The sequence below is a fragment of the Zalophus californianus genome, chromosome 9, assembly GCF_009762305.2.
Source record: "Zalophus californianus isolate mZalCal1 chromosome 9, mZalCal1.pri.v2, whole genome shotgun sequence".
In the NCBI taxonomy this organism is placed as follows: Eukaryota; Metazoa; Chordata; class Mammalia; order Carnivora; family Otariidae; genus Zalophus; species Zalophus californianus.
The window spans coordinates 62,354,178-62,376,744 of record NC_045603.1 but is presented as its reverse complement, the minus strand read 5'-3'; the positions used below and the strand labels follow the sequence as shown (position 1 = coordinate 62,376,744).

Sequence of the window (22,567 nt, the reverse complement as noted above, 5' to 3'; positions counted from 1 at the left end):
TCTAAGACTAAGAATCATCTCCTACATAACCACAAACCATTGTCGTATATAAACATTATCCATGGTGGAAGTCTCTTTAAATTCTGTGTTTCACTGCTGGAAGTTCTCCTAGTAGTCTAGAATCAGAGGGTTGCAAATAGCTTGCTGGAGACAGTAATCCCATCCTGCTCATGCCTTTTAAGGAAGACAAGAACAAGGGAGGATATCATAAACTGGCTGCAAGTGTTTGAAGGGCTGTCATGTGGGAAAGTAAGCAGGTTTCCCTTTGGAGCTACAGAAATGAATGCCTGGAATAAAAAATGGATGTTCCAAGGAGGCCAACTGAATCTGGAATGGGACTGGTGGCCTCATTTGGTGTTGAATTCCCTGTCACTGGAAATATCCAGGGAAATTGGATGGCCCCTTCTCTGGGATGCTGTGAAGAAGGATTGCACTGGAGAGAAAACTGGTCTATGGTCTTTTAAGTCACTTCTGACAATTCTTAGGGGATAGGGACCAGAAGTCCTGGAGAGACCCAAACTGATATACAGGTTAAAATCAAGTTGTGGTGACCTTAGTTCATTTCTTGAGATTTTATTTACTTGAGAGAAAGAGAGAGAGAAAGCATGAGTAGGGGGAGCAGCAGAGGGAGAGGGAGAAGCAGTCTCCCTGCTGAGCAGGGAGCCTGACATGGGGCGCCATCCCAGGACCCTGGGATCATGACCTGAGCCGAAGGCAGATGCTTAACCGACTGAGCCACCCAGGGACCCCAACTTTAGTTCATTTTGCCTATCCCAAACAAAGGTGATTGTGTCTATATCTGTTTTCAGGTTGGACTTCTTTCTCTGCTATTCACTGGCTGCCCATCTCATAGCTCTGGTTGTTCTTGGTAAATCTAGCAAATACTCTCTCTTATATTTTATAAGAAAAGACGAGACAAAGTCTGCCTTCTTTAAAGAGGAGGCAGTCCTTTTCAATTTGGCAAAAGATTAGAGGTAGAAAAAGATAAACTAGGGAAATACATTCAAATTCTATGTCTATTCCCTTTTGCCCCAGCCCAAATGTCTGAATGGGTTTCTTTTTTATTAACTGCAAAATGAAAGACCTCAAAGGATGTTTCCCTGGAAGTAAGAGTAGCTTGGACTGAATTTATATCTGTGTCACATAACATGCTTCTAGAAATAAGAAGCAGTAAGAGTTATTTTCAGAAGTTCATGAGAGTTTGTTCAGTAAACTAATGAATGGGTATCACTGACAAGCTTTCCAAAGTGGAAATTATATGAAACTGTCATCTGAGGGGAAAGGGTAACAGAGGAGGAACTCTGGGCTTTTGCTATGGGGAGTTCATGTCAATTCTAAAGGAGATTCACATTCTTGCCGTTCAATTGAAATCAATTCAATTTTATGTAGGAAGTGGCTGAGTGGAATTATGTTTCTAGGAAGCCACACAATGAAGTGGAAAGTATTAGTAGTTCTTGACCCGGCTCTGCTATTAACTGGCCTGGGCAAGCCCCTGCTCCAGCCACAGTTCAGCTTTCTAGTCTCACAGATGTTTCTGTGTACATTTACAGATCCTTTGAAGGGAAATGAGACAAAGTGATAAAAAAAAAAAGTCAAGAGTATATGGAATTATACAAATGTGAGGTATTGAATGTGCTGCCCCCTTAAGGATATCCTAGGCATAATGGCTAAAAGTGAAGCAAGAATTTCCATATGTAGTATAATGAGCTCAAGAGGTCTTATCCCAAAGCCAGTAAGATGTGGAATGAAACCACCTGATCTCGAAGCAGGACTAGGTTTGGCTAGAAACGGATAAGATAGATGTATTTAATTAATACAAATGTGTTTGGACATGAAATATCAAGGACTCGGCAAATGGGTTTTGGTTGACACCCACTTCTCCCAAATTCTTGAATGATTGCCCATCCGGATTTGGAAGTCTCAAAGGCTTCTTTCCTCAAAGGGCTGCTTTTCTCTTGTGGTCTGCTTCCTCCTGTAGGTCCTTTCCCCTGCCTCTGCCTCTGTCCAAATATCTTCCTCGTGATTCTAGAGAAGGCCAGAGTGTAGGTTTTTGCCCTCTTATGTGGGTTCCATCTACTACAGCCTTACTTAGTCCAGAGCAAGGTGTGGATGAGTACAGTCTAGGGAATTTCTGTGGATGATATTGGTGACAACGAATGGAGGGGGAGTGATTTTCCCAGTCAAGAGTCAGTTTTTGTGATGCTTCATTGTTCTTCCCTGTGATGTGTAGTGTTTCAGCATGCTGTGCACAAAGAAACTGCATGCGGTAGTCTCTTTGCATATGCTGTCACTTGGCAAAGGGCTGAAGGCAAATCATGCACCTGCACAACCTTGTTAGCTTGACAAAGAATCCTGGCTCTCCCCCTCCCTTCACAGGAAATGTTCCCAGACGGCAGCACCAACAAGCCCTAATTAAGTCTTCCCTTACCTTGGATCCTGATGCCTTTTCCTCCAACCTTTCCTTGGGTTTAGAGGTGTAATTAAGAGGAAGGGTGGGGGAGAACAAAATCAGGTATACGACACAGCTGGGAATTGGGAGCTACTTAATAGCAAGGAAAGACTAGAATCTCCATTCTGGCGGCTCTTTTGACAGTTTAAACGGAGCAAGGGATATGGCAAAATGATGGAGAAATTAAGATGCTTTTGATGAAAAGATTGGTTGCACTTATGTGAGAACATTTGCTCAGACATTTTGAGTTTCTTATATTTTCGCCTTTTTGTCACTGAAGAAAAGAATTTCAATGTTTTCTTAGCCAGTATTTAAAGACAATAAATGTAAGGTGCCTGGTGCTTCCCTGGGAAGGCTGTGAACACTCGCTTACAATAAAATGCAAAATCTGAGGCTTTGTGTACTTATCTGAAAAGAGAGCCTCGTTGATTTTATCATGTCCCCCATGGGTTCAATACATACTCTCTTCCCCCAAAGTTTAAGAACCACTGGTATTAGAGAAGGATCTGGAGACGAAATCTGGAAGGATAGCCACATTTGGAAGCCATGAAGATAGGATGGAGCCTATAAAAGTTAGGGAAGGATGGAAGCCCCAGACAGACCCATGGGAGGCAGTGAGTGGTTAAGCATGTGTGCTCTGGAATCCGATACACCTGAGCCGAGAGCCCAGCATCTTCATTTATTAACTGAGATGACTGTATGACAAGGGCAAATTACATCTCTAATTTGGGATAGGATGATGGCACCTACCTCATGAAGTTGTTGCAAGGACTGAGGTCATCCATGTAGCATGCCTCCTTGCCTCCCTGTTGACGTGTGCAGTTTCTGTTTCTATGCATATTTTGCTTTTTTCCTGTGCATTTTATGCCTCCTTCTGGGCCAAGTATCCTGTATAGGCGTCAAGAGGCTCTGCATTCTATTCCACTATCTGTTTTTTTCTGCTTTCTTTTTTTTTTTAAGATTTTATTTATTTATTTGACAGAGAGAGAGAGAGAGAGGCAGGCAGAGGGAGAGTGAGAAGCAGGCTCCCCACCGAGCAGGGAGCCCAACGTGGGGCTCGATCCCAGGACACTGGGATCATGATCTGAGCCGGAGGCAGACGCTTAACCGACTGAGCCTCCCAGGCGCCCCTTTTTTTCTGCTTTCTTTAGAAAAATAATCATTGTGAGGCAGTGCCCTCAGCTGAGTATCCTCCTTCCAGCTCTTCTGGAGCCTGCTTGCTGACTAGGTTGAGAGCTACATATTTGCAAGTTTCCAAGCAGTGTAGGGAGCATTAGAGGCTAGAAGCCTAGAGCCTGGAGCAGGGAGCCAAGTGAGCCAGCCTCCTTTGGGAAGGAGAGACCAAAACAGTGCTGTGAGGGGAGAGCCTGTCTTCTGCAGCACCTCAGATAGTGGCTGCCTTAGGCAGCCTCAGAGGCCTGCTCTGTGGCCTAATTCCTTTTGTAATTTGTACAATAGGCCAGAAGATGGGGCTCTTGACCTTGGAGTCAAGGGCCAGAGGCTCGCTGTCTACATTTGAAGGGGTGGAAAATAGACCCACGAGAGCTCCGAGGAATTTTCTACCTTCTTAGCCCTCTCCCTGCTATGCCCACTCATGCCCACTCCCATGGCTAGGAGCTATCTCTCTGGGGAGAGGGGAATTCGGGGCACATCTTCCCTTTGAATACCATCCTTGGCCTCCTTGAATTACCACGTTGCTAGAGCCATTCTATCTGACCCCCTGCCCCAGCTTTCCCCCTTTAACCCACCTTGCCCCAGTGGCAGATCTTTGCAGTATTGCATAGTGGCCAAGAACCCTAGAGTTAGATAGACTCATCCTTGACTCACCTCCTCAGAGGAGCTCTCCCAGGTCACCCCATCCCCCATGCCAGTTACCCTCTCTTCTATCACATGACCTTGCTAATGACTTCCTAGCAGCCATCATAATCTGTAATGGTCTGTTTACTTGTTTACTGTCTCCCCACTAGACTGTAAGGCTCAAGAGGGCAAGACCGTGTTTTATTGTTCTTTCCCTAACATGCAACCTGAATACATAGGTTCTCAGTAAATGTATTTTGAATTAATAAATGACCAAAGCTCAGCTTCATGACTGCCTGATATTAAGAAAGCTGCTAAACTTCCCTAAGCCCCTGTTTTCTTACCAGTGAAATGGGAGAAATAATGGAGTTATTATAAATTTTACATAACACAATGGATTTATGCGACAAAGCCTGGGTCCTGGTACATGGAAGTGTTCTCCAAAACTTTCAGCAATGCCTTACTTTCTATTATATGAGAAAAGTAAAATCTGAATTAATTAGCTGGCTCTCCATAATTTGGCCATAGTTATTTTTTTGTTTCTTTTAGAGAGAGAGAGAGAGAGAGAGTGCAACAGTGTGCACCTGAGCGGGCAGGGAGGGGGAGAGGAAGAGGGGCAAAGAGAACCCTAAGCAGGCTCTACACCCAGCTTGGAACCAATGGGAAGGGTTGCAGGGTGTGTGTGTGTGTGGGGGGGCTCTGTCTCATAACCCTGAGATCATGACCTGAGCCAAAATCAAGAGTCGGACCTTAACCTTAAGGTACTGAGTCACCCAGGCGCCCCTGTTTGTTTTTTTAAACCACAATTTGTACTTCACTACTGCTGTACTTCACTTCACTACTGTACTTCACTCTTCTCTATAACTTTTTGCTTTGGCTCAAATCATGACTACTCTGACTGGGCCATGTACATTACTATTATTATCATTTAAAGATTTTATTTATTTATTTTTAAAAAGATGATCTATTTATTTGAGAGAGAGAGAGACAAAGATAGTGACAGAGAGCATGAGCAAGCATGAGGTGGGAGGAGAGGGAGAAGAGGGAGAAGCAGACTCCCCACTGAGCAGGCAGCCCGATGTGGGACTCGATCCCAGGACCCAGGGATCACGACCTGAGCTGAAGGCAGACAGTTAACCAACTGAGTCACCCAGGTGCCCATTTTAAAAAAGATTTATTTATTTATTTTAGAGAGAGAGAGAGAGAGAGAGAGAGAGTACTTGCATGCGCGCGTGCACACACATGAGTGGGGGGAAGGGCAGAGGGAGAGAATCTTCAAGCAGACTCCCTGCTGAGCATGGAGCTGGACACCAGGCTCAATCCCAGGCGATGAGATCATGACCTGAGCTGAAGGCAAGAGTTGGACGTTCAACCAACTGCGCCACCCAGGCGCCCCCATTCCTATTATTAAGTTTTTGCCCAGTGGTTGAGATGCTTGCTCTCCTTACCTTGGCTCAATTATTTTCAGATTTAGCTTTAACCCATGTCATCTGTGTCATGGTCCTTTAGTGTCCCAAGTCATAAAAATCATTTTCTCTTCTGAATTTTTATAATCTTTGTTGTCTACATTTCTCATATGGCTCTTATTCTATGTTTTATTATCTGTCATCATATTCACATGTCTTCTGTTTCCCTGATTAGACTATAAGCCCTTCGGAGATATGTATTATATTTTAAATTTGTTTGTATCTTCAGTGCCATTTGGGCCTGTACATAGTAGGTGTTGAATATGCTTTTGATTGAATTAAAAACACATATATTTGTTAACTACTTTCTATATAACCAGCATTCGTTGAGGCTCTGTGGAGTACAGAAGGACATAAAAAAATAATTATCTTCAAAAAACTTACAATATTATAGTAAGTTAAAGTCAATATATAATTAAAGTACTTAAATAACCACAGCGTGGTAACTGATATAAGAAAGGTATGGAGTGCTGTGAGGCTTCAGAGAAGGGAGAGATGATATCTTTAAGAGGTGTTGGAGAAAGTGGGATAAAGGAAGGTTTCTTGGAAGAGATAGCCTTTGAGATTGACTTTGAAGGATGGCTAAGATTTTGATGGGCAAAAATGGGGGGCGGTGAATTCCAAATTCAAGGATTCAAGGATTAGTGAGGTGATAAACAGAGATTGTGGCAAAGAATGTGAATGCTCAGAAACAGGACCAGGGGCCTTAGACAGGAGATCAGAAATATGGTTCTGCCCTAGGGACACTTAAGCATAACCTTGTGTCAAATTTCAGGGCCAATGCAAGTTGTGGTATACAGGGATTGATATTTAACATATACCCGACTATGTTCTCCAAATGTAGTTTCTTTTGAGGCAAAGAATCATTTGGACTGCCCCCCCCCCAATAATATGGACTCATCTACAGTCTGATGTGATAGTGCCTGAAAGGCAAAAGGCCCCTTGCCTCCTCTTGGGGACAGAGGATTGGTTGGATTATGGCCAGCCTCTCTTTTGCTTTCAAGCCCAAATCAAATTGAATGCATTACTCATGATTTTCTAACCTTGCCTTAGATCAGTAGTTCTGTTGTTAAATAATAATTTGCCTTAGATCATTTCTCGGAAAAGCTGGAAGCGTTTTTGTGGAATTATTTCCGCGATCAGCCTTGGTTCAGCTCTGTGCTCTTCTCTGCCCACCTAAGACCAGGGGAGAAGACCTAAGTCGGAGTGAGTCTGTGGAGGGGGTCTGATCACTGCCCGCCCCGCTTCTCTTTAATGCACGTTAATATGGCCACTAGTTCAGAGATTAACAAGTAATTTTAGAAGGCCCTTCCCCCTCATCCTCTGGTACTTCCTTCTTCAGTCCCAAGGGCCGTTTCCTCAGAATTTGAAAACCATTACCTAAGTAATAACATCAGAATTAGACAAAACCGACACTTTCTCAGTTTTCAAGGGTCAGGTGCAACCGCAAATGGAAGCACGGGATTTTCAATTTCTAGCAAGCAGTTGGAAGGACCTTTAAGCCCGGAGGCCCCTGAAGGGAGGGAGGCGGTTTCCACGGCAACCGGGCCCGGAGCGGTAGCCTCCCCAGGCTCCCTCCCCCCCCTCCTCCCGGTAGCCCAGGGTACCGCCGGACAGCGTCCTCCCGTGCTCCGCGCGCTGATTGGCCGCACAGGCCGCACGCTGATTGGCTGCGGCGAGGCCTCGCGGGCCGGTGGCAATGGAGGCGGCGGCGGTTGATGGTTGACCGTTGGCTCCGGGGTAGGGGTCGCCGCTCGGGCGATCGGCTCAGAGCCGACCGGAGCGCGCGGGCTGCTGACGCTCGGCCTGGAGCCCTCGGGCCAGACCTAGCTGGGTTCCGCCATGCCGGCCGGCAGTAACGAGCCGGACGGCGTCCTCAGCTATCAGGTAGGGCCCCGCCTCCCGCCCCTCCCCGGGGCTCAGCCTCCTCATCCTCTGCCCACCCTCCTGCCTCTGCCCCCGGGCCGGGCTCCGCAGGCCACTCCCTGAGGGCGAGGGGAGGCCCGCCAGAGACACCAGGGGGCGCTCCGGGCGGCTGGGGACCGGGCCGGGGCCGCGAGCGGGTGACCTTGGGCCGAACCTGGGAGCCGGCGAATCACTGCCGCATCCCTTGCGCGGCCGGCCCGGGGAGCCCTGACGGCGGCGGGCGGTGGCCTCGGTTCTCCTTGGGTACTCCCTTTTCGGAGCGAGGCTGGCTTCTGGCCTCGCGGCGTCGTCTTGGAACGCGGGAGGAAGGGTGGCCAAGGACCTTGCTCTGGTGGGGCAGGTCTCCTCTTTGTGTTTTTATTTCTGGAGACTTCTGGTTCCTCAGTGGTTCAGAGAAAGAGCTGGAAAGAGTGGAGGCTGGGACCAGACCCCGTTAGTGTGGCCAGCTTTATGACTTTCTCCATCCCCTCGGACAGGCAGCTGGCAACTTCTGGGAAGGCAAGGGGAAATGGGCTGGGGATGTGTTGAGAGGTCAGGAACAGGTGTTTAATTAAGGGAATGAGGAAACCGGATTTAAGTAAGTGATAACTTGTGGTGGCAAATGTCAGGGAAAGCATTGGATTAGGTGTCAGAGACTGTAGGCTCAAATCCTGCACCCGCCTTGTACTGGCTTTGTGACCTTGAATACGTCACTTGCCTCCTTGAACCTCAGTTTCTCCGTCTAGTAAAGTGGGGATGGTAATACCTGCTTTGCTTACCTCACAGGGTTGTTTTGAGGACTAAATGAGGTGCTATTTGTGAAATACTTTATTGTGTGACAACCAGTAAGTGAGTGGTAGCTTATTGAATTCTCACTCCCCCCTTTCTGTGCAGTCAGGTGGTCTAGTTACTGCTCTGGAAAGAGAGATGGGGGGTCAAGTCTGAAGTGGAGGGGTGTGAAGAGGATGATGGGCCTTCTTAGGAAGGATGATGGGTCTTGGAAACAAGTGCATGTTGATGTCAGTGATGTTTTCTGTAAGGAGGCAGGGGAAACAGTTCGAGTTTGTAGCAAAATGGGCATCAGACACTGACTCTTCTTCCTCCTGTAAGAGTTTGCCACTAGAGGATCCATGATTCCTTGTTTGCTTGCTCCATCAAAAAAGGAACCATATCTAAGATTTTGGAAAATCTTTTCATATCTTAAGTTTATCCAATGTATGTTGGGGAGACAGTGATGAGCAAAAATAGGCAATGTTCTTGCCCCCTGGAGCTTCCTGTCTTGGAGGGTGGGGAGAAATAACCATTTTTAATCAAATAATCCCATAAGTAAATGTATTGTTATGAACTATGATAAGTGTTTCAAAAGAAAGATAGGCAGTGCTCTGAGTGGTTCCAGCCTTGGTCTTAGATGAGAGAAGAGTTTGCTAAAGAAGAAAATTCAAGGTCTAAAGAAAGAGTGTCAACTGAGGGAAGAGGGAGATCAAAGGACCTTGGAGACAAAGAGAATAGCAGAAAGGGGGCACATCTAGTTAGAGGGCCTGAAAGAAGGCCAGTGTGGCTGGAGCCATAGGGAGCAACGGCGACGGGGTGGGGCGGGGAGTGGTGTGAGATACACTCTGGGGTCATAACACACAGGGTCATTATGGCCCATCCTGAGAAAGTTGGGATTTATTTGAGGATCAAGGGGAAGCCACTGAAGGGGTTTAAGCAGGGAGGGGAAGGAGAGAGAGAGAGTGCAAGAAAGAGAGAGCACAAGTGCGTGGCGGGGGGGGGATGAGAGAGCAAGCACCAATGAGATCATGATCAGATTTTCCTTTTGAAAGATTTCTCTGGCTGCAGTGGGGGGAATAGAATAAGCTGGAATGAGTGTGAGGAGACAGTGTTCTTAACATGCAGAATGTGTACCAGTTGTATTGTCAAGATCATAATAACCCATAAGCTTCTGTTAGTGCTCTGTGAAATTGATAACTCCTGAGTGCTTCTGGGGTAGAATAGAAAATAATTATTTCCTTTACATCTAGTTCATGTAACTTTCGTGAGTGGTGGCGTGAGGAGAGGAAAAGGAATAGAGCAGAAACAGCACGACCTCATGAAGGCTGAGTCAGGTGATGGGCAAATGGGCACCTGAGATATGGGGGAGGAAGAAAAATGAGGGCAGAAGGAGGAAAGGAAATAGGGATGACCTGGAGGACACACAGTCAACCGATTGAAAATTACCCATGAAGCCTCCTATGTGCCAGTTAGGCTGTGTGTGTGTGTGTGTGTGTGTGTGTGTGTGTGTGTGTGTGTATGTGTGTTGCGGGGGGATGGACCTTGCAAAGTGAGGAGATTGTGTAACTTGGTGTAAAGAGAGATTCTAAGCATCACATCTAAATATCATAAGTCTAGGCTGTTTTCTCTGGTTTGGACTATTGCACTAGCCTCCTACACTTCCCTCTGCTCTCTCTCTCTTGCCCTTCTACAGTCCACTTTCCACATGGCAGCCAGAGAGAGCTTTTAAAAACACAAATCATGCCCCATCCTATCTTGAGACCCTTCAGTGGCTTCCCTGTGCATTTTAGAATAAGATCCAAACTCATCATGGCTTACCAAGCTTCAGTGGGCTCAGCACTGACTGCCTTTCCTCCATTCTCTCACCATGCACCTCTGTACTGGCTTTCTTTCCATTTCTTTAATATGGCAAGCTCCTTCATGCTTTAGGACCTTTGTTCCTGTCGTTTTCTCTGCCTAGGACATGATTCTACCCAGGCATTTTTGTGACTGAACTCAAATGTTATCACCTCAGAGTGGCTTTCCCTGACCTCCACCCACAGTGACTCTCTTTCATATGATCCTGTTTTATGTTCTTAATAGCACTTTTAACTCATCTGAAGTGTTCTTGTTTGACTTCTACATTATCTTTTTGAACGGAAACTTCTTGGGGGCAAGGACCAGGAGGAAAATCTTGTCATACAGCACAGTTCCTGGTATAAAATAGGTGCTTAGTTGCTTGAGTGAATGAATGACTTTCCTATATCCAAAGCCGATGCACTTCTCCTCAAGGAGCTCATGGTCTTGTCAGGATTAGCACAGAGCATCAGGTGCCCATTGCTTTCCTCTCCTCTTCACCTGGAATATTCCATTTAGCTTTCAAGGTCTGGCTCTATATCACTATCAGAATTCATCATTCTGTCTTCTCTGCTCACAATGCCCACCAAGTGCTATTACTGTCTCCAAAGTACATGCCTTTAAATCACTCTGCATTACGGCAGCTTGTGTCTTTGAAACCTAGGCCAGTGCCTGACTTGGAGTGAGCACTTAATGTTTGGGAAGGTATGTGGCAGGGTATACAGTGGATGTATTGGATTAGGAAGAGATTGGACTGAGGGAGGCCAGCTAGGAGGCTGTAATTTGGGATGACTTTTTTTTTTTTTGTAACGTAGGATGGCTTAATGAAGGCCTGCATTACTGAATTTTGATGAGATTTCTGGAGGTGGTTATTGAAATTTTAGGAGTCAATGTGCTCTTAAAGAGGTTAGGTAGTAAGGGAGGAGGAAGAGCAGAAAACTTTAGGGAGAGCCTCTAGTTTGGACTGGAACTGAGGACATCTTATATCTTCAAAGTTCTCCTGATCAGCACTCTCAGAATTGAGCAGAAAGAAGTGCTGGAGGAGAAGGCTGGAGTGGTCAGAACCATCAGCAATTGAGCCAAGGGGTGCTGGGAACTGCAGGCAGGTTCAGGGATGGTGTAAGTGAGAGAGAGGCGAGCAAGTGAGTTTGGGTAATTACCAAGGCTTTTCTGTGAATCAGGCCTGCTCAGAATGGAAAATTCAGCCCTGGGAAATGGATGATAATTAGGAAGGATGGCTGATGAGAAGGACTGATGAGAAGAGAGTCACATTCCCTATCTTCTGTGGCCCTGGAAAAACTCATCCAAGCCAAGACTTCCTGAGGGAGACCTGAATGCTAGTGCCTAATGACTGACATGTGTTGGAGCCCGGTTAACATTTGCTGAATGTTATTGAATAAAAGTATCAACCATGGCAGTTTCTCCTCTCACTACGTTGTAGCATACAATCCATATTCCTCCACCCTCTCCCAACACATGCTAGGTGTTCTCTTTCTGTGTGGGAGTGGGGGTAAACTGTGAGCATCCTCTGTCGCTGGCTTCCCCAGCTCTGCTGGGGAGCTTCAGTAGGAGAGGTGTGGGCTGTCCTGCCAAGCAGAGAATTATGGTAGTCTGGGAGACAGTTCAGGTTGCAAATTTACTTCCTTCAAAATCTGTAGATAACTGCTTTAGCTCAAGTTTGCCTTGGCAGTGTAGACAGGGCTTTCAGTCAAGACTGCCTAGTACTAGTCAGGACACAGAAAGCAACCATGTTTATTCTAGATCTGCTGCTAGGTAACAGCAACAAATCTTAGATAATGGAGAGGGTGGTTGTTTCCTGCAAGGCAGTAATAAGTTTACTCTGGTCTTGGTAGTTAGGGAGCCATAATGTGTGTATTAGTTTCTGTTGCTGCCATAGCAAATGACCACAAATTTGGTGGCTTAAAACAGCACAAATTAGTCCCGCATTGGGCTCCCTGCTCGGCGGGGGGTCTGCTTCTCCCTCTGACGCTGCCCCCTCTCCTGTGCTCTCTCTCTCTCAAATAAATAAATAAAATCTTTACAAAACCCCACAAATTGATTATCTTACAGTTCTGTACTTCACAAATCCAACGCAGCTCTCACTGGGCTATATCAAAGTGTTGGCAGGGCTGGGTTTCTTTCTGGAGGCTCTAAGGAAGAATCTGTTTCCTTGACTTCTGCAGCTTCTGAAGGCTAACTGCATTCCTTGACACCTAGTTCCCTCCCTCCACTCAAAGCCAGAAGCATAGTGTGTCTCCAACCCTGCTTTTGGCATCACATCTCTTTCTTGGGCTCTAGTCTTCCGCCCCCCCTTGTCCACTTTTTAGGGATCCTTGTGATTATATTGAGCCCACCAGATAATCCAGGATAATCTCCTTATTTTAAGTTCAGCTGATTAGGAACCTTACTTGCATCTGCAATCTTACTTGGGTGGGGGCGGGCATTATTCTGCCTACCACCATGTGCTAGCTAACTAGTAATCTGAATACTGAACAGGAGTGACTCCAGGTGAGGTTCAAGAAAAGAATCACTGAGAAACCAGAACTACTTTGAAATCTGAGGCCCCAGCAGGCTGCTGAAGAGTCAGCATAGGAAGCTCCCGGGTATTGAGGAGCTCATGGCCACTGAGAGGAGATCTGGAACAACTATACAAGTCCTTATGGAACCTTTGTTCTCACTAAAGCAGGCTGAATTCCTTGAGGATGTCGGATTGAGGGCATTAGTGAATCTGTGGGCCAGATTCACTGACAAGGGTATACAAGGGGCCAGAATTCAGAGACTTTGTTGGCTGAAGAGGAAGATGGAAATGAATGAGATGGAGAACTATTGGAAGTCCGGTCAGTAAAAGGGCAAAGTACAAGTTTCAAGTACCATGTTCTGGCACACTAAGGATTTAAGATGGTAATAATGTGGATCTTGAGCTATGGACACTAATGCCTGATCAGGTGACCTGAGCTCTCTGAAATGACTGGGTTCTTTGCTTTTGGCAAAATTAGCATACAAATACAGTGTTAATGAGAATACAGAGAGACTTGAGTTTGAGTTCTTCCTATCCTACTTAGCTCTTGTGTGATCTTACTTAGCCTTGATTTAAGGCTGCTGTGAGGATTAATTGGGGTAATATACATAAGGCACAACACTAGGCGTATAGGAAGTACTCAGTAAATATTTGTTCCCAAACTCAGTGTATCAACTTACTTTGCTGATTAGAAACTCTGGAAGTCACTTCTGTATTTGTTGTTTTAAAAATGGTTAAATGTATCAGAACTCGATAAATGCTTGACTCTTTTTTGTTGGGGGTGAGGTTAGGAGGGTGGATGGGTGGACGGATGTTATACACAATCTCTGAAAACATTGGATCCTTAGGAAAAAAGATGAAAGGGGTCTTTGGAGGTGAAAGGTCTGAGACTAACTGCAGGAAAGGAGGGGGAGTTGAGTTTGGCAGGTCCACCACCCCACAGGTCCAGAGAGGTGCCGCAGGGGGCATGAGTCAGGGAGAGGGCTCAAGGTGCGCTCCACTGTCTGCTGCCCTCCCCCTCCCCTGCACCCTCTGGGGGCTGCTTCCAGGAGCTGGAGCCATTATGCAAGGCTCAGCCCTGCCCCTGCATTTTCATTTGTCCATTAACTGTAAGTCAGAATCTGGTCTGCTACTCAGGTATAATTCATTCATTTTTCAAGACTCATAACAAGATGTGCCTTGCAATGTCAGTGTTTTAATGTGTATTTAACCTCCTTAGTTCTTTTTATCTTCTCTAGTCCTTGAGGTAGGCACCCAAATCAGTTCACATTTACATAGCGGGTCATTGTCTGTGAGCTAGGCGGAAGTACAGAAAAGAGGAGACTTAGAAACACCACCTTTTCTCTAGTTCACTCTTCTTTCCCTCCCTCCTTTCTTTCCCTCCCTCCTTTCTTTCCTTTTTCTCCTAGACTTATATAATGTGGTTCTCATGATTCCAATCTTTTCTGAGTCACAAGCTTCCCTGAGAATCTGAGTTATGGACCTTCTCAGGAAAAATGTGTACTCACACATAATCCTGAAGCCCATTCATGGGAACCCTAGAAATCTATGGATAAGAAATCCTCTCTGCCAGAAATAATGATGGTATCAGAGGAAATATAACAGCCAGCTGGTGAGGAATCTGCAACAAGCACAGACCAACGAGACTTGATATTCTTTTATTTTCGTTTTTTTATGATTTTAAACAAACTTTGTATATACTTGAAATTTATGGAACATTTCAAGCAGATAACAAAGTAGAAAGACTAGGGGCACCTGGGTGGCTCAGTCGTCAAGCGTCTGCCTTCGGCTCAGGTCACGATCCCAGGGTCCTGGGATCGAGACCCGCATTGGGCTCCCTGCTCAGCGGGAAGCCTGCTTCTCCCTCTCCCACTCCCCCTGCTTGCGTTCCTGCTCTCACTAACTCTCTCTCTCTGTCAAATAAATAAATAAAATCTTAAAAAGAAAAAAAAAAACAAAGTAGAAAGACTTGTAAAAGTGACGTGTCATGTACCCATGACCTGGCTTCAACAATGAACACATATCTATTTTGTTTCATTATGTCCCCACCCATTCTCCAAATCCCACACATCATATCATTTCATCAGTAAACACTTCAGGATGTACCACTAAAGATTAAGAAGTTTTTTTAATGATGTAACTACCAAATCACAAGATTACTATTTTTTAAAATTAACAATAACTCCTTAATAAATATCCATTTAGCTGTGTAAGTTGATGTGAGTGCCTTATAATTTTTTCAATAGTTGGTTTATTTGAACAGGGATCCACACGAGGTCTGCACATTCACATCCAAGCCTGACATTTCAAATGCTTTGGCTAATGGTGTTTGACAGTGGCTCTGTTTTCTTTGGCAAGACAAAGAAAGTGGATGAACAATTATTCAGTGAACTTAGGCTGTGGTTAACTAATCTAAATTAAGGAAACAGGTTGATTTTTCATCCTGAATATTTCAGATGTTTGACCTTGCTCTCCATATTGTATTTTCATGGTTCTTAAAATCATAAAATCAATTATCCCGCCACCCCCCCTGCCCCCTTCCTCCAGATTCCTGCTGTGTTCTATGCTGTGCCAGGTATCTTTGGACAGTGCTAAACATTATAACTAATCGGTCCCTGTCCTTTGGATATTATAAACCTGTGGGGAAGCCAATATGAAAAATTATTCACATATATATGAAGTTTTATGGGAAAATATAATGATCATATGATAAAGAGTTCAGAACCCTAATAAATATTTATTCATCAGAGTTTTTGGATACTTACCACATACTGGACATTATACTAGCTGCTAGGTACAGAGTGGTGAACATAGGCACAGCACGTCCCTTTCTGGGACTTATAAGAGTGCAAAGTACTTACAGTGGTAACCTACTGTATTGGACTCTATGAACATAAAGATGACAAATTGTGGCTGTTGCCATCAGGAAATCCATGATCGAAAAGATGAGCTAGATAAATGAATAACAAATCTAAAGTAAAAGCAAGTTTTTCTGCCTAAAAGTTATTCCTTTACTTTATGTGAGTCTTTACATTGATGTTAAAGGTGTATTTGAAGATTTTGAATAATTTTAAATAATTATAAAATGTGAAAAAAGTAGTATTTCTAAGTTAATATATTATTTTCCATATCTGTAATCTTTCAGTTTTATCTGTAAATATTTCTGTGTGTATCACTAAAAGATAAGAATTCTTTTTTTAATTGGAAATTTTATTTTATTTTAATTTCAGCATAGTTAACATACAGTGTTGTATTAGTTTCAGGTGTATAAGAGAGTGATTCAACAATCCCATACAAAAAAAGATAAGAATTCTTTAGAAAATGAGCATAGTATCACCTAAAGAAAAAACAGCAATTTCTTTAATATGATAAAAGATCTAGTCAATATTCAAATTTCCAACTGTCTCAAAAAATTATTTAAAAAAATAACTAAAAATATTATTTTGGTTTGTTTGAATCAGGATTCAAATAAAGTCCACCCATTGAGATTGGTTTGTCGTCTCTTTTAAACTACTGCTTTCACCTTCTTCTCTCCCTGTCTCTGTTTCTGCCTCTCTCTTCTTGCAATTATTTATTTTAAAAAAGGGGTAGGGGGAGGGAGAGGATTTGTTCTGTAGTTCTGTAGTTTCCCACAGTCTGGATTCTGTTGATTGTGTTCTCATGCTGGTGTTTTTCCATGGAATTGTGCTTCACTGTATGTCCAGTAAACTGGTATTTGGATTTGGAGGCTTGGTCAGATTCAGGGACAATTTATTTGTTAAGATTACCTAATGGGTGGTGGTACGGCCTCCCATTAGGAGACATATAATGTCTGGTTTTCTCTCTTTGTGATGTTAGTGGCTGTTGAAAATCAATGTAATCCATTAGAGATTGCAAAATGGTGATGTCCTAATTCTAACATTCCTGTTTCGTTTATTTTTCTCTATAATAAGAAACTTCTTTCATCTCTTCTATGATATCACTCTATGGTACAATTTATATAGGAAAGCCAAGATAAATTTTTAACAGTTTTCAAGATAATGAGCTGGTTTGTTAGCATTATCCTCCAATGGTAACCAATTAATTTTTAGAGTGACATTGTGAACTCATGGATTTTAACATATGTGATGTAGTTAATCTGTTATAGTTATTACTCTTACTGATGCTCAAATTGTCCTAAAAAGCAAGGGATCTCATTAAGTTGACTCCTGAGTCCTTTTGACACCATCCTAGTTGTCTGTGGGTAGCTTTTAGTAGAAAATGATACTTAAGAGACCACAGTCTAGGCCCTAAGGATACTCATTGCTTCTGGCTGTTCATTTTTTTCTAGGACTTTTGAGTGGACAGAGCTAGAAAATGTAAATTTGTAAATTTAAAAACATTAAAAGATAAAAATATATGTTCTTGTTGATACATCCGATTCAAATTCAGGACTACATGGTTTTTACTTAACTTCTATATTAAGACTGTATTTCCTCTTACCCCTGCTGAGAATGCCAGTTCTCAGTGACATTGAGAATGACGGAACAAGTTTACATAATCACTCATGTGTCTGTCTCACAATGCACAACAGTCTCGGAGGGGTAGCACCAACACTACCACCAATAGATAATGAAAAAGCAGTTTAAGATCTTAAACTCTTTTTGTCTTTAGGGTATGTGCCACTGAGGATGTTCAGTCAATTTATTATATCTTAAAGTTATGTGGAAGAATTTCTCTTGGAATAGTTATGCCATCAATTTGACCTTTGTTTTCATTTTGTTTCTCATTTCTGGGAATTGCTTTTAAAATGTTTAGTTTTGTGGGGCGCCTGGGTGGCTCAGTTGTTAGGCGTCGGCCTTTGGCTCAGGTCATGATCTCAGGGTCCTGGGATCGAGTCCCGCATTGGGCCCCCTGCTCAGCGGGAAGCCTGCTTCTCCCTCTCCCACTCCCCCTGCTTGTGTTCCTTCTCTCGCTGTGTCTCTCTCTGTCAAATAAATAAAAAAAATCTTTAAAATAAATAAATAAATAAATAAATAAAATTTTTAGTTTTGTTTTAAAATTATGTAAGATATTTATAAAATCAGGTATATTCAAAGAATTCCGGTGTTCTGGCCTTGTCTCCTAACTCCTTAGGTAACTACTAAAAAAAAAAAAAGGTTCATGGCTTATTCTTCCTTTGTATGCTTTTAAGTATAAGCAGATGCTTATGTTTCAACACTTTTTCTTTTACATATATATGTACATATATATGGGATCCTGGGATCATGACCCGAGCTGAAGGCAGCTGCTTAACTGACTGAGGCAGGCACCACAAAACCCCCGGACTCTTAAATACAGGGAACAAATTGGTGGTTGCCAGGGGGATGGGTGAGAAAGGTAAAGGGAATTAAGAATACACTTACCTTGATGAGCACTGAATATGTATGGAAGTGTTGAATCATTATATTATACACTTGAAACTAATTTAACACATATGTTAATTATACTTGAGTAAAAAAAGAAATAGCAGAAATGAATAGAAAAAAGAATAGCATTGATAGATAGATAGATAGACATTTGACTTTCATCTACTTCCCTAAAAATTGATTTATTCAAGTTGTCCTCAAACACTTTTCTGAGGGGCGCCTGGGTGGCTCAGTCGGTTGAGCGTCTGCCTTCAGCTCAGGTCATGATCCTGGGGTCCTGGGATAGAGCCGCATGACGTCAGGGTCATCGGGCTCCCTGCTCAGCGGGGAGTCTGCTTCTCCGTCTCCCTCTGCCTGCCGCTCCCCCTGTTTGTGCTCGCTCTCTTTCTCTTTCTCTCTCAAATAAATAAAATAAAATCTTTAAAAAATTTTTTTTTCTTGAATCTTCTCATTAGGAAAATGCAGTTCAGGGTTGCCTTATTCGGGGACATGGATGATAACTGGAAAGGAAAAGAGTAAAATTAGGACAGTAAGCTGGAAATTTGAGCAGGATCTAGAAGATAGTCAGGACTTGGCAGAGAGTTGGGGATGGGGCACATTAGACGACAGGACATGTGAGCAAAAGCGTGAAAGTGGGAACGTGCACAATGCCCATGGGATCAGTGAACTTGGCTGGAGCTGCAGATTTGATAAGAGAAATAGATTGGCAGGAAAATCAGTTCAGATTTTTTTGGAAATAATTTAGGGTCTTCATAAGGTAGGTGCCATTATAGTCATTATTTTACCAAAGAATTATTGAGTACCTACTATGTGAAAAGTTTGTGTAGGATGCTGGGGAAACAGTGGTGAGGAAGACACACAGGGTCCCTCCCTTGAGCAGAGACATTTCATTTCGAAGGAGAAGTACAGTGTGCTGTGAGGGCATATTAATGGGGGGACCTAGCTTAGTTCAGAGGAGGGGTAGTCAGGGCAGCCTTTCAAGGAAGTGCATTGAGGCTGAGATCTGCGGGATGATGAATAAGTATTGGCTGTTGGTGGTGGAGGTGTGGATAGCAGGGAGAAACTTATAGTTCAGGCAGGGAGAAACACTCAAGGAAGAAAGTAAGTGTGGTTCCAAAACTGAAAGCTTGTCCAGTATGACCTAAAGGGCTGGAGAGTGTGGCCTAGAGTAGATGAGACATGAGAGTGGATTCAAGAAAAATTGCAAAGGAGGACACTTGATAAGAAAAGGGAGAAAACGATTTCCCTGAAGACATATTATGACACTCAATGTACATGGAATGGATAAGTCAATACATCTGAAATTTCAAACGTGGACTAAGAAACAATGGTGCCATGGGTGAGTGTAAGTAAATGAGCACAGGGTGCTGGTTTGGAAAGATGAGTTTGGTTTTAGACATGTGGATCTTGTGGTCGACATCCCAATGGTTTGTCAAATACTGAGCCAGCAGTTCCAGGCTACTGTTGAGATTGTAAGACTCAAGGGAGGGACACCGAAGGTAGAGTGCTCCTGCTTGGCAATTATGGTTAGAGGAAGAGGCTGAGCCTTAGGTTGAGAGGGAGGAGACTTGATCAGAGAAGCAGGATGGAGAATTTCCAGGACAAGAGGCTCAAGCACCGTGGAGAGGTCAAGCAGACCGATTTACGATAAGTGAAACGATGGGGTTGACACCACTTACACAATGCAGGCCTATTATCCACTTGTACAGGGGGAGTGGGGAGTTGGAAAAGGCATGAGGTCTGCAGTCACAAGACCTGAGTTCAGTCCCCCCTCTGCCTTTTACCACATTTGTGCCCTTGACCAATAATTACTTCATTTTCTCTGACGCTCAGGCTGCTCTTTTATAAAATGAGAAAGAGAATGACTGTCATGTTTGTGTCTCAAAGTTATTGTGAGGTTCAAGTGAAAAACATATGTAAACCATCGGGCTTTCTCCCCCAAGGGTTGCAAAAAGGGTCGGGCATATACATGGGACTTAAATGAACGTTTGAATGAATGTATGCATATTACTATGGCTACTTCTTTATGTCTCAACAGAGACCAGATGAAGAGGCTGTGGTGGATCAGGGTGGGACCAGTACAATCCTCAACATTCACTATGAGAAAGAGGAGTTGGAAGGTAAGAATTGTGCTTTTGTGTGTGTGTTGGGGGGGCGGGGAGAATTAATGAGAGGCAGCCTGGTGTGGGAGGAGAGCTTTGCCATAGGAAGCCTGGGTTTAAGTCCTCCAACTCTTTCTCACTAGCTGCAAGACCTTGGGGGAAAAAGTCCCTTCATTTCCCTTAAGCTCTATGTCCTCATCTGTTAAATAAAAGTAGGGATATTAATACAGAGAACAAACTGGTGGTTGCCAGAGGGGAGGGAGGGGGGGCATGAGTGAAATAGGGGGATCAAGGGGGATCAAGACGTACAAACTTGCAGTTTTAAAATAAATAAGTCATGGAGATGAAAAGTGCGGCATAGGGAATAGAGTCAATAATATTGTAATAATGTTGTTTGGTGACAGATGGTGAGTACACTTAGCATGACGAGCACTGAGTAATGCATAGAATTGTTAAACCATCATGTTGTACACCTGAACTGAACACGGCATTGATGTTAATTACAATTCAATTTAAAAAGTAGGGACATTAATACCTTAATATTAGGATCCAATAACATGTGAGACAGTGCGCTGAGCACTGTAAAGTCCAATATAAATATTGATAAATGATCTATTCCTTGAGAATGTAAAGTACTCAGATCAGTTTGTCAATTCTTGGCAACTGCCTACAAATATAAATGTAAATATTTACACAATTTTAAAAGAAAATAAAATACAAATAGTTTTTAAAATTTAGTTTGGTTATATTATTCAGTTGTTTGGTTATATTATTCAGTTTGCCCCATCTCCAGTATTTGCTCTTCCCATTCTAATTATACCCATTTCTGCCTGGTGTTTTCATCTAAACAAGACAAGAGAAAACATACACCCCTGTAACATATTCTTTAAAAATTCATAGCACACGGTTGTATTTAAAAAACACCCAGCTAGGGGCGCCTGGGGGGCTCAGTCGTTAAGCGTCTGCCTTCGGCTCAGGTCATGATCCCAGGGTCCTGGGATCGAGCCCGGCATCGGGCTCCCGGCTCTGCGGGGACTCTGCTTCTCCCTCTCCCACTCCCCCTGCTTCTGCTCCCTCTCTCGTTGTCTCTCTCTCTGTCAAATAAATAAAATCTTTAAACAACAACAACAACAAAACAAAACAAAAAAACCCCCCCAAAAACCACCCAGCTAAAGTGGAAGGGAGAGAAGAGTCATTTTTATTGATCTGCTCTGTCTAGGTTCCCTTAACCTTCTTTTTCCCCTGTCCCACCCCTGGGTCCCCACGTGACCATTGGTGGTGTCCTTCGGCTTTCCTTTCTTTGTAGGGTGGTTTCCTGATAAGTGGTGATGCTCAGTTTTATGAGAGAAAGGCTCGTGTCCAGTATAGCTTTAATGAGAACCCACGTTTGGCTCAGAAACCTTTGTGAAATCTCTGCAACAACCCCTGCAATGTTGAACGCTATGATACAGCAACTTTCTAATGACTGAGACATCATGTACAACGCTCTCCCTGTACTGCTTGTTCCCGTGACGTTGGTTTCATCAAAGTTGTATAATCCTCAGAGAAAACTTGTCCTTTGGTTGGGGAGAGTGAAAGCTGTAGGGGCTGACTCAGCCTCTGGGTCTGTTACCATGAGAACTTATGTGGGTGGCTTCTGGAGGTCAGCAGAGTTTGGATATATCAAGGTCAAGTTTTCCAAGTTATTCTGACCAGATGCAAGAAGAGCCAGTGTGGGTTTCGGCAACTGGGAGAAAGTGGAGAAGGAAAGGGTGTGGAGGTGGGAGGCTAACATTTGTTGACTGCCCTCTGTGCGTTAGGCATTGGGATTAGGCATATCGGACAAGTTGTCTTTTTTTTTTTTTTTTTTAATGGACAAGTTGTCTTTTTCATCTTCCCAGCAGCCTGGGCGGTAGGTATCATCTGTATTTCACATGGGGAGAAATAGGGTCATTCAGCCTAACAGCAGGTGAGACTGGGATGGAATTCTGCTCTTTCTATTCAACCACACTGCCTGCAAGGGAGGACAGTCCTCGGCATTAACCACCCAACCTCAACTTCTGGCTCCATCACATAAACACTTGTATATGATATAAACATCATAGGGATATTTATCATGTTGCCCTACCCCTCCTTCTGCCCTGATAATCCTGTCGCCTCTCTATTCTCTCACTGCACCCTGAGGGCACTGTTGTGCTCGGTTTAGTTGTCTGGGCCCACTAGACCTTTGCCCTCAGCAAGGAGGTAACCACCTATGAACGCTCTTGTCTGCTTGGGAGCAGAATCATAAACCCAGGCAAACTCGGATCCTGAGGACTGGGTTCCATCCACAGAGGTCAGCTGAGTAATTGGCAGTCATCTTTTCAAGATGATATCAC

General features: G+C 43.8%; 1 protein-coding gene across 3 annotated transcripts in view; it reads left to right on the top strand.

Annotated features, from left to right (window-relative positions):
• Nucleotides 1-7,403: 7,403 nt before the first annotated feature.
• SLC4A8 (solute carrier family 4 member 8) overlaps nucleotides 7,404-22,567 on the top strand; it is a 73,251-nt gene continuing 58,087 nt past the window's right edge. For all 3 annotated transcript variants that reach the window (XM_027593336.2, XM_027593334.2, XM_027593335.2), the window contains exons 1-2: nucleotides 7,404-7,599; nucleotides 20,147-20,228. In XM_027593336.2, coding sequence (XP_027449137.1) covers nucleotides 7,555-7,599; nucleotides 20,147-20,228 — 127 coding nt within the window. In that variant the 5' untranslated portion in view covers nucleotides 7,404-7,554. The remainder of the gene's footprint in view (nucleotides 7,600-20,146; nucleotides 20,229-22,567) is intronic.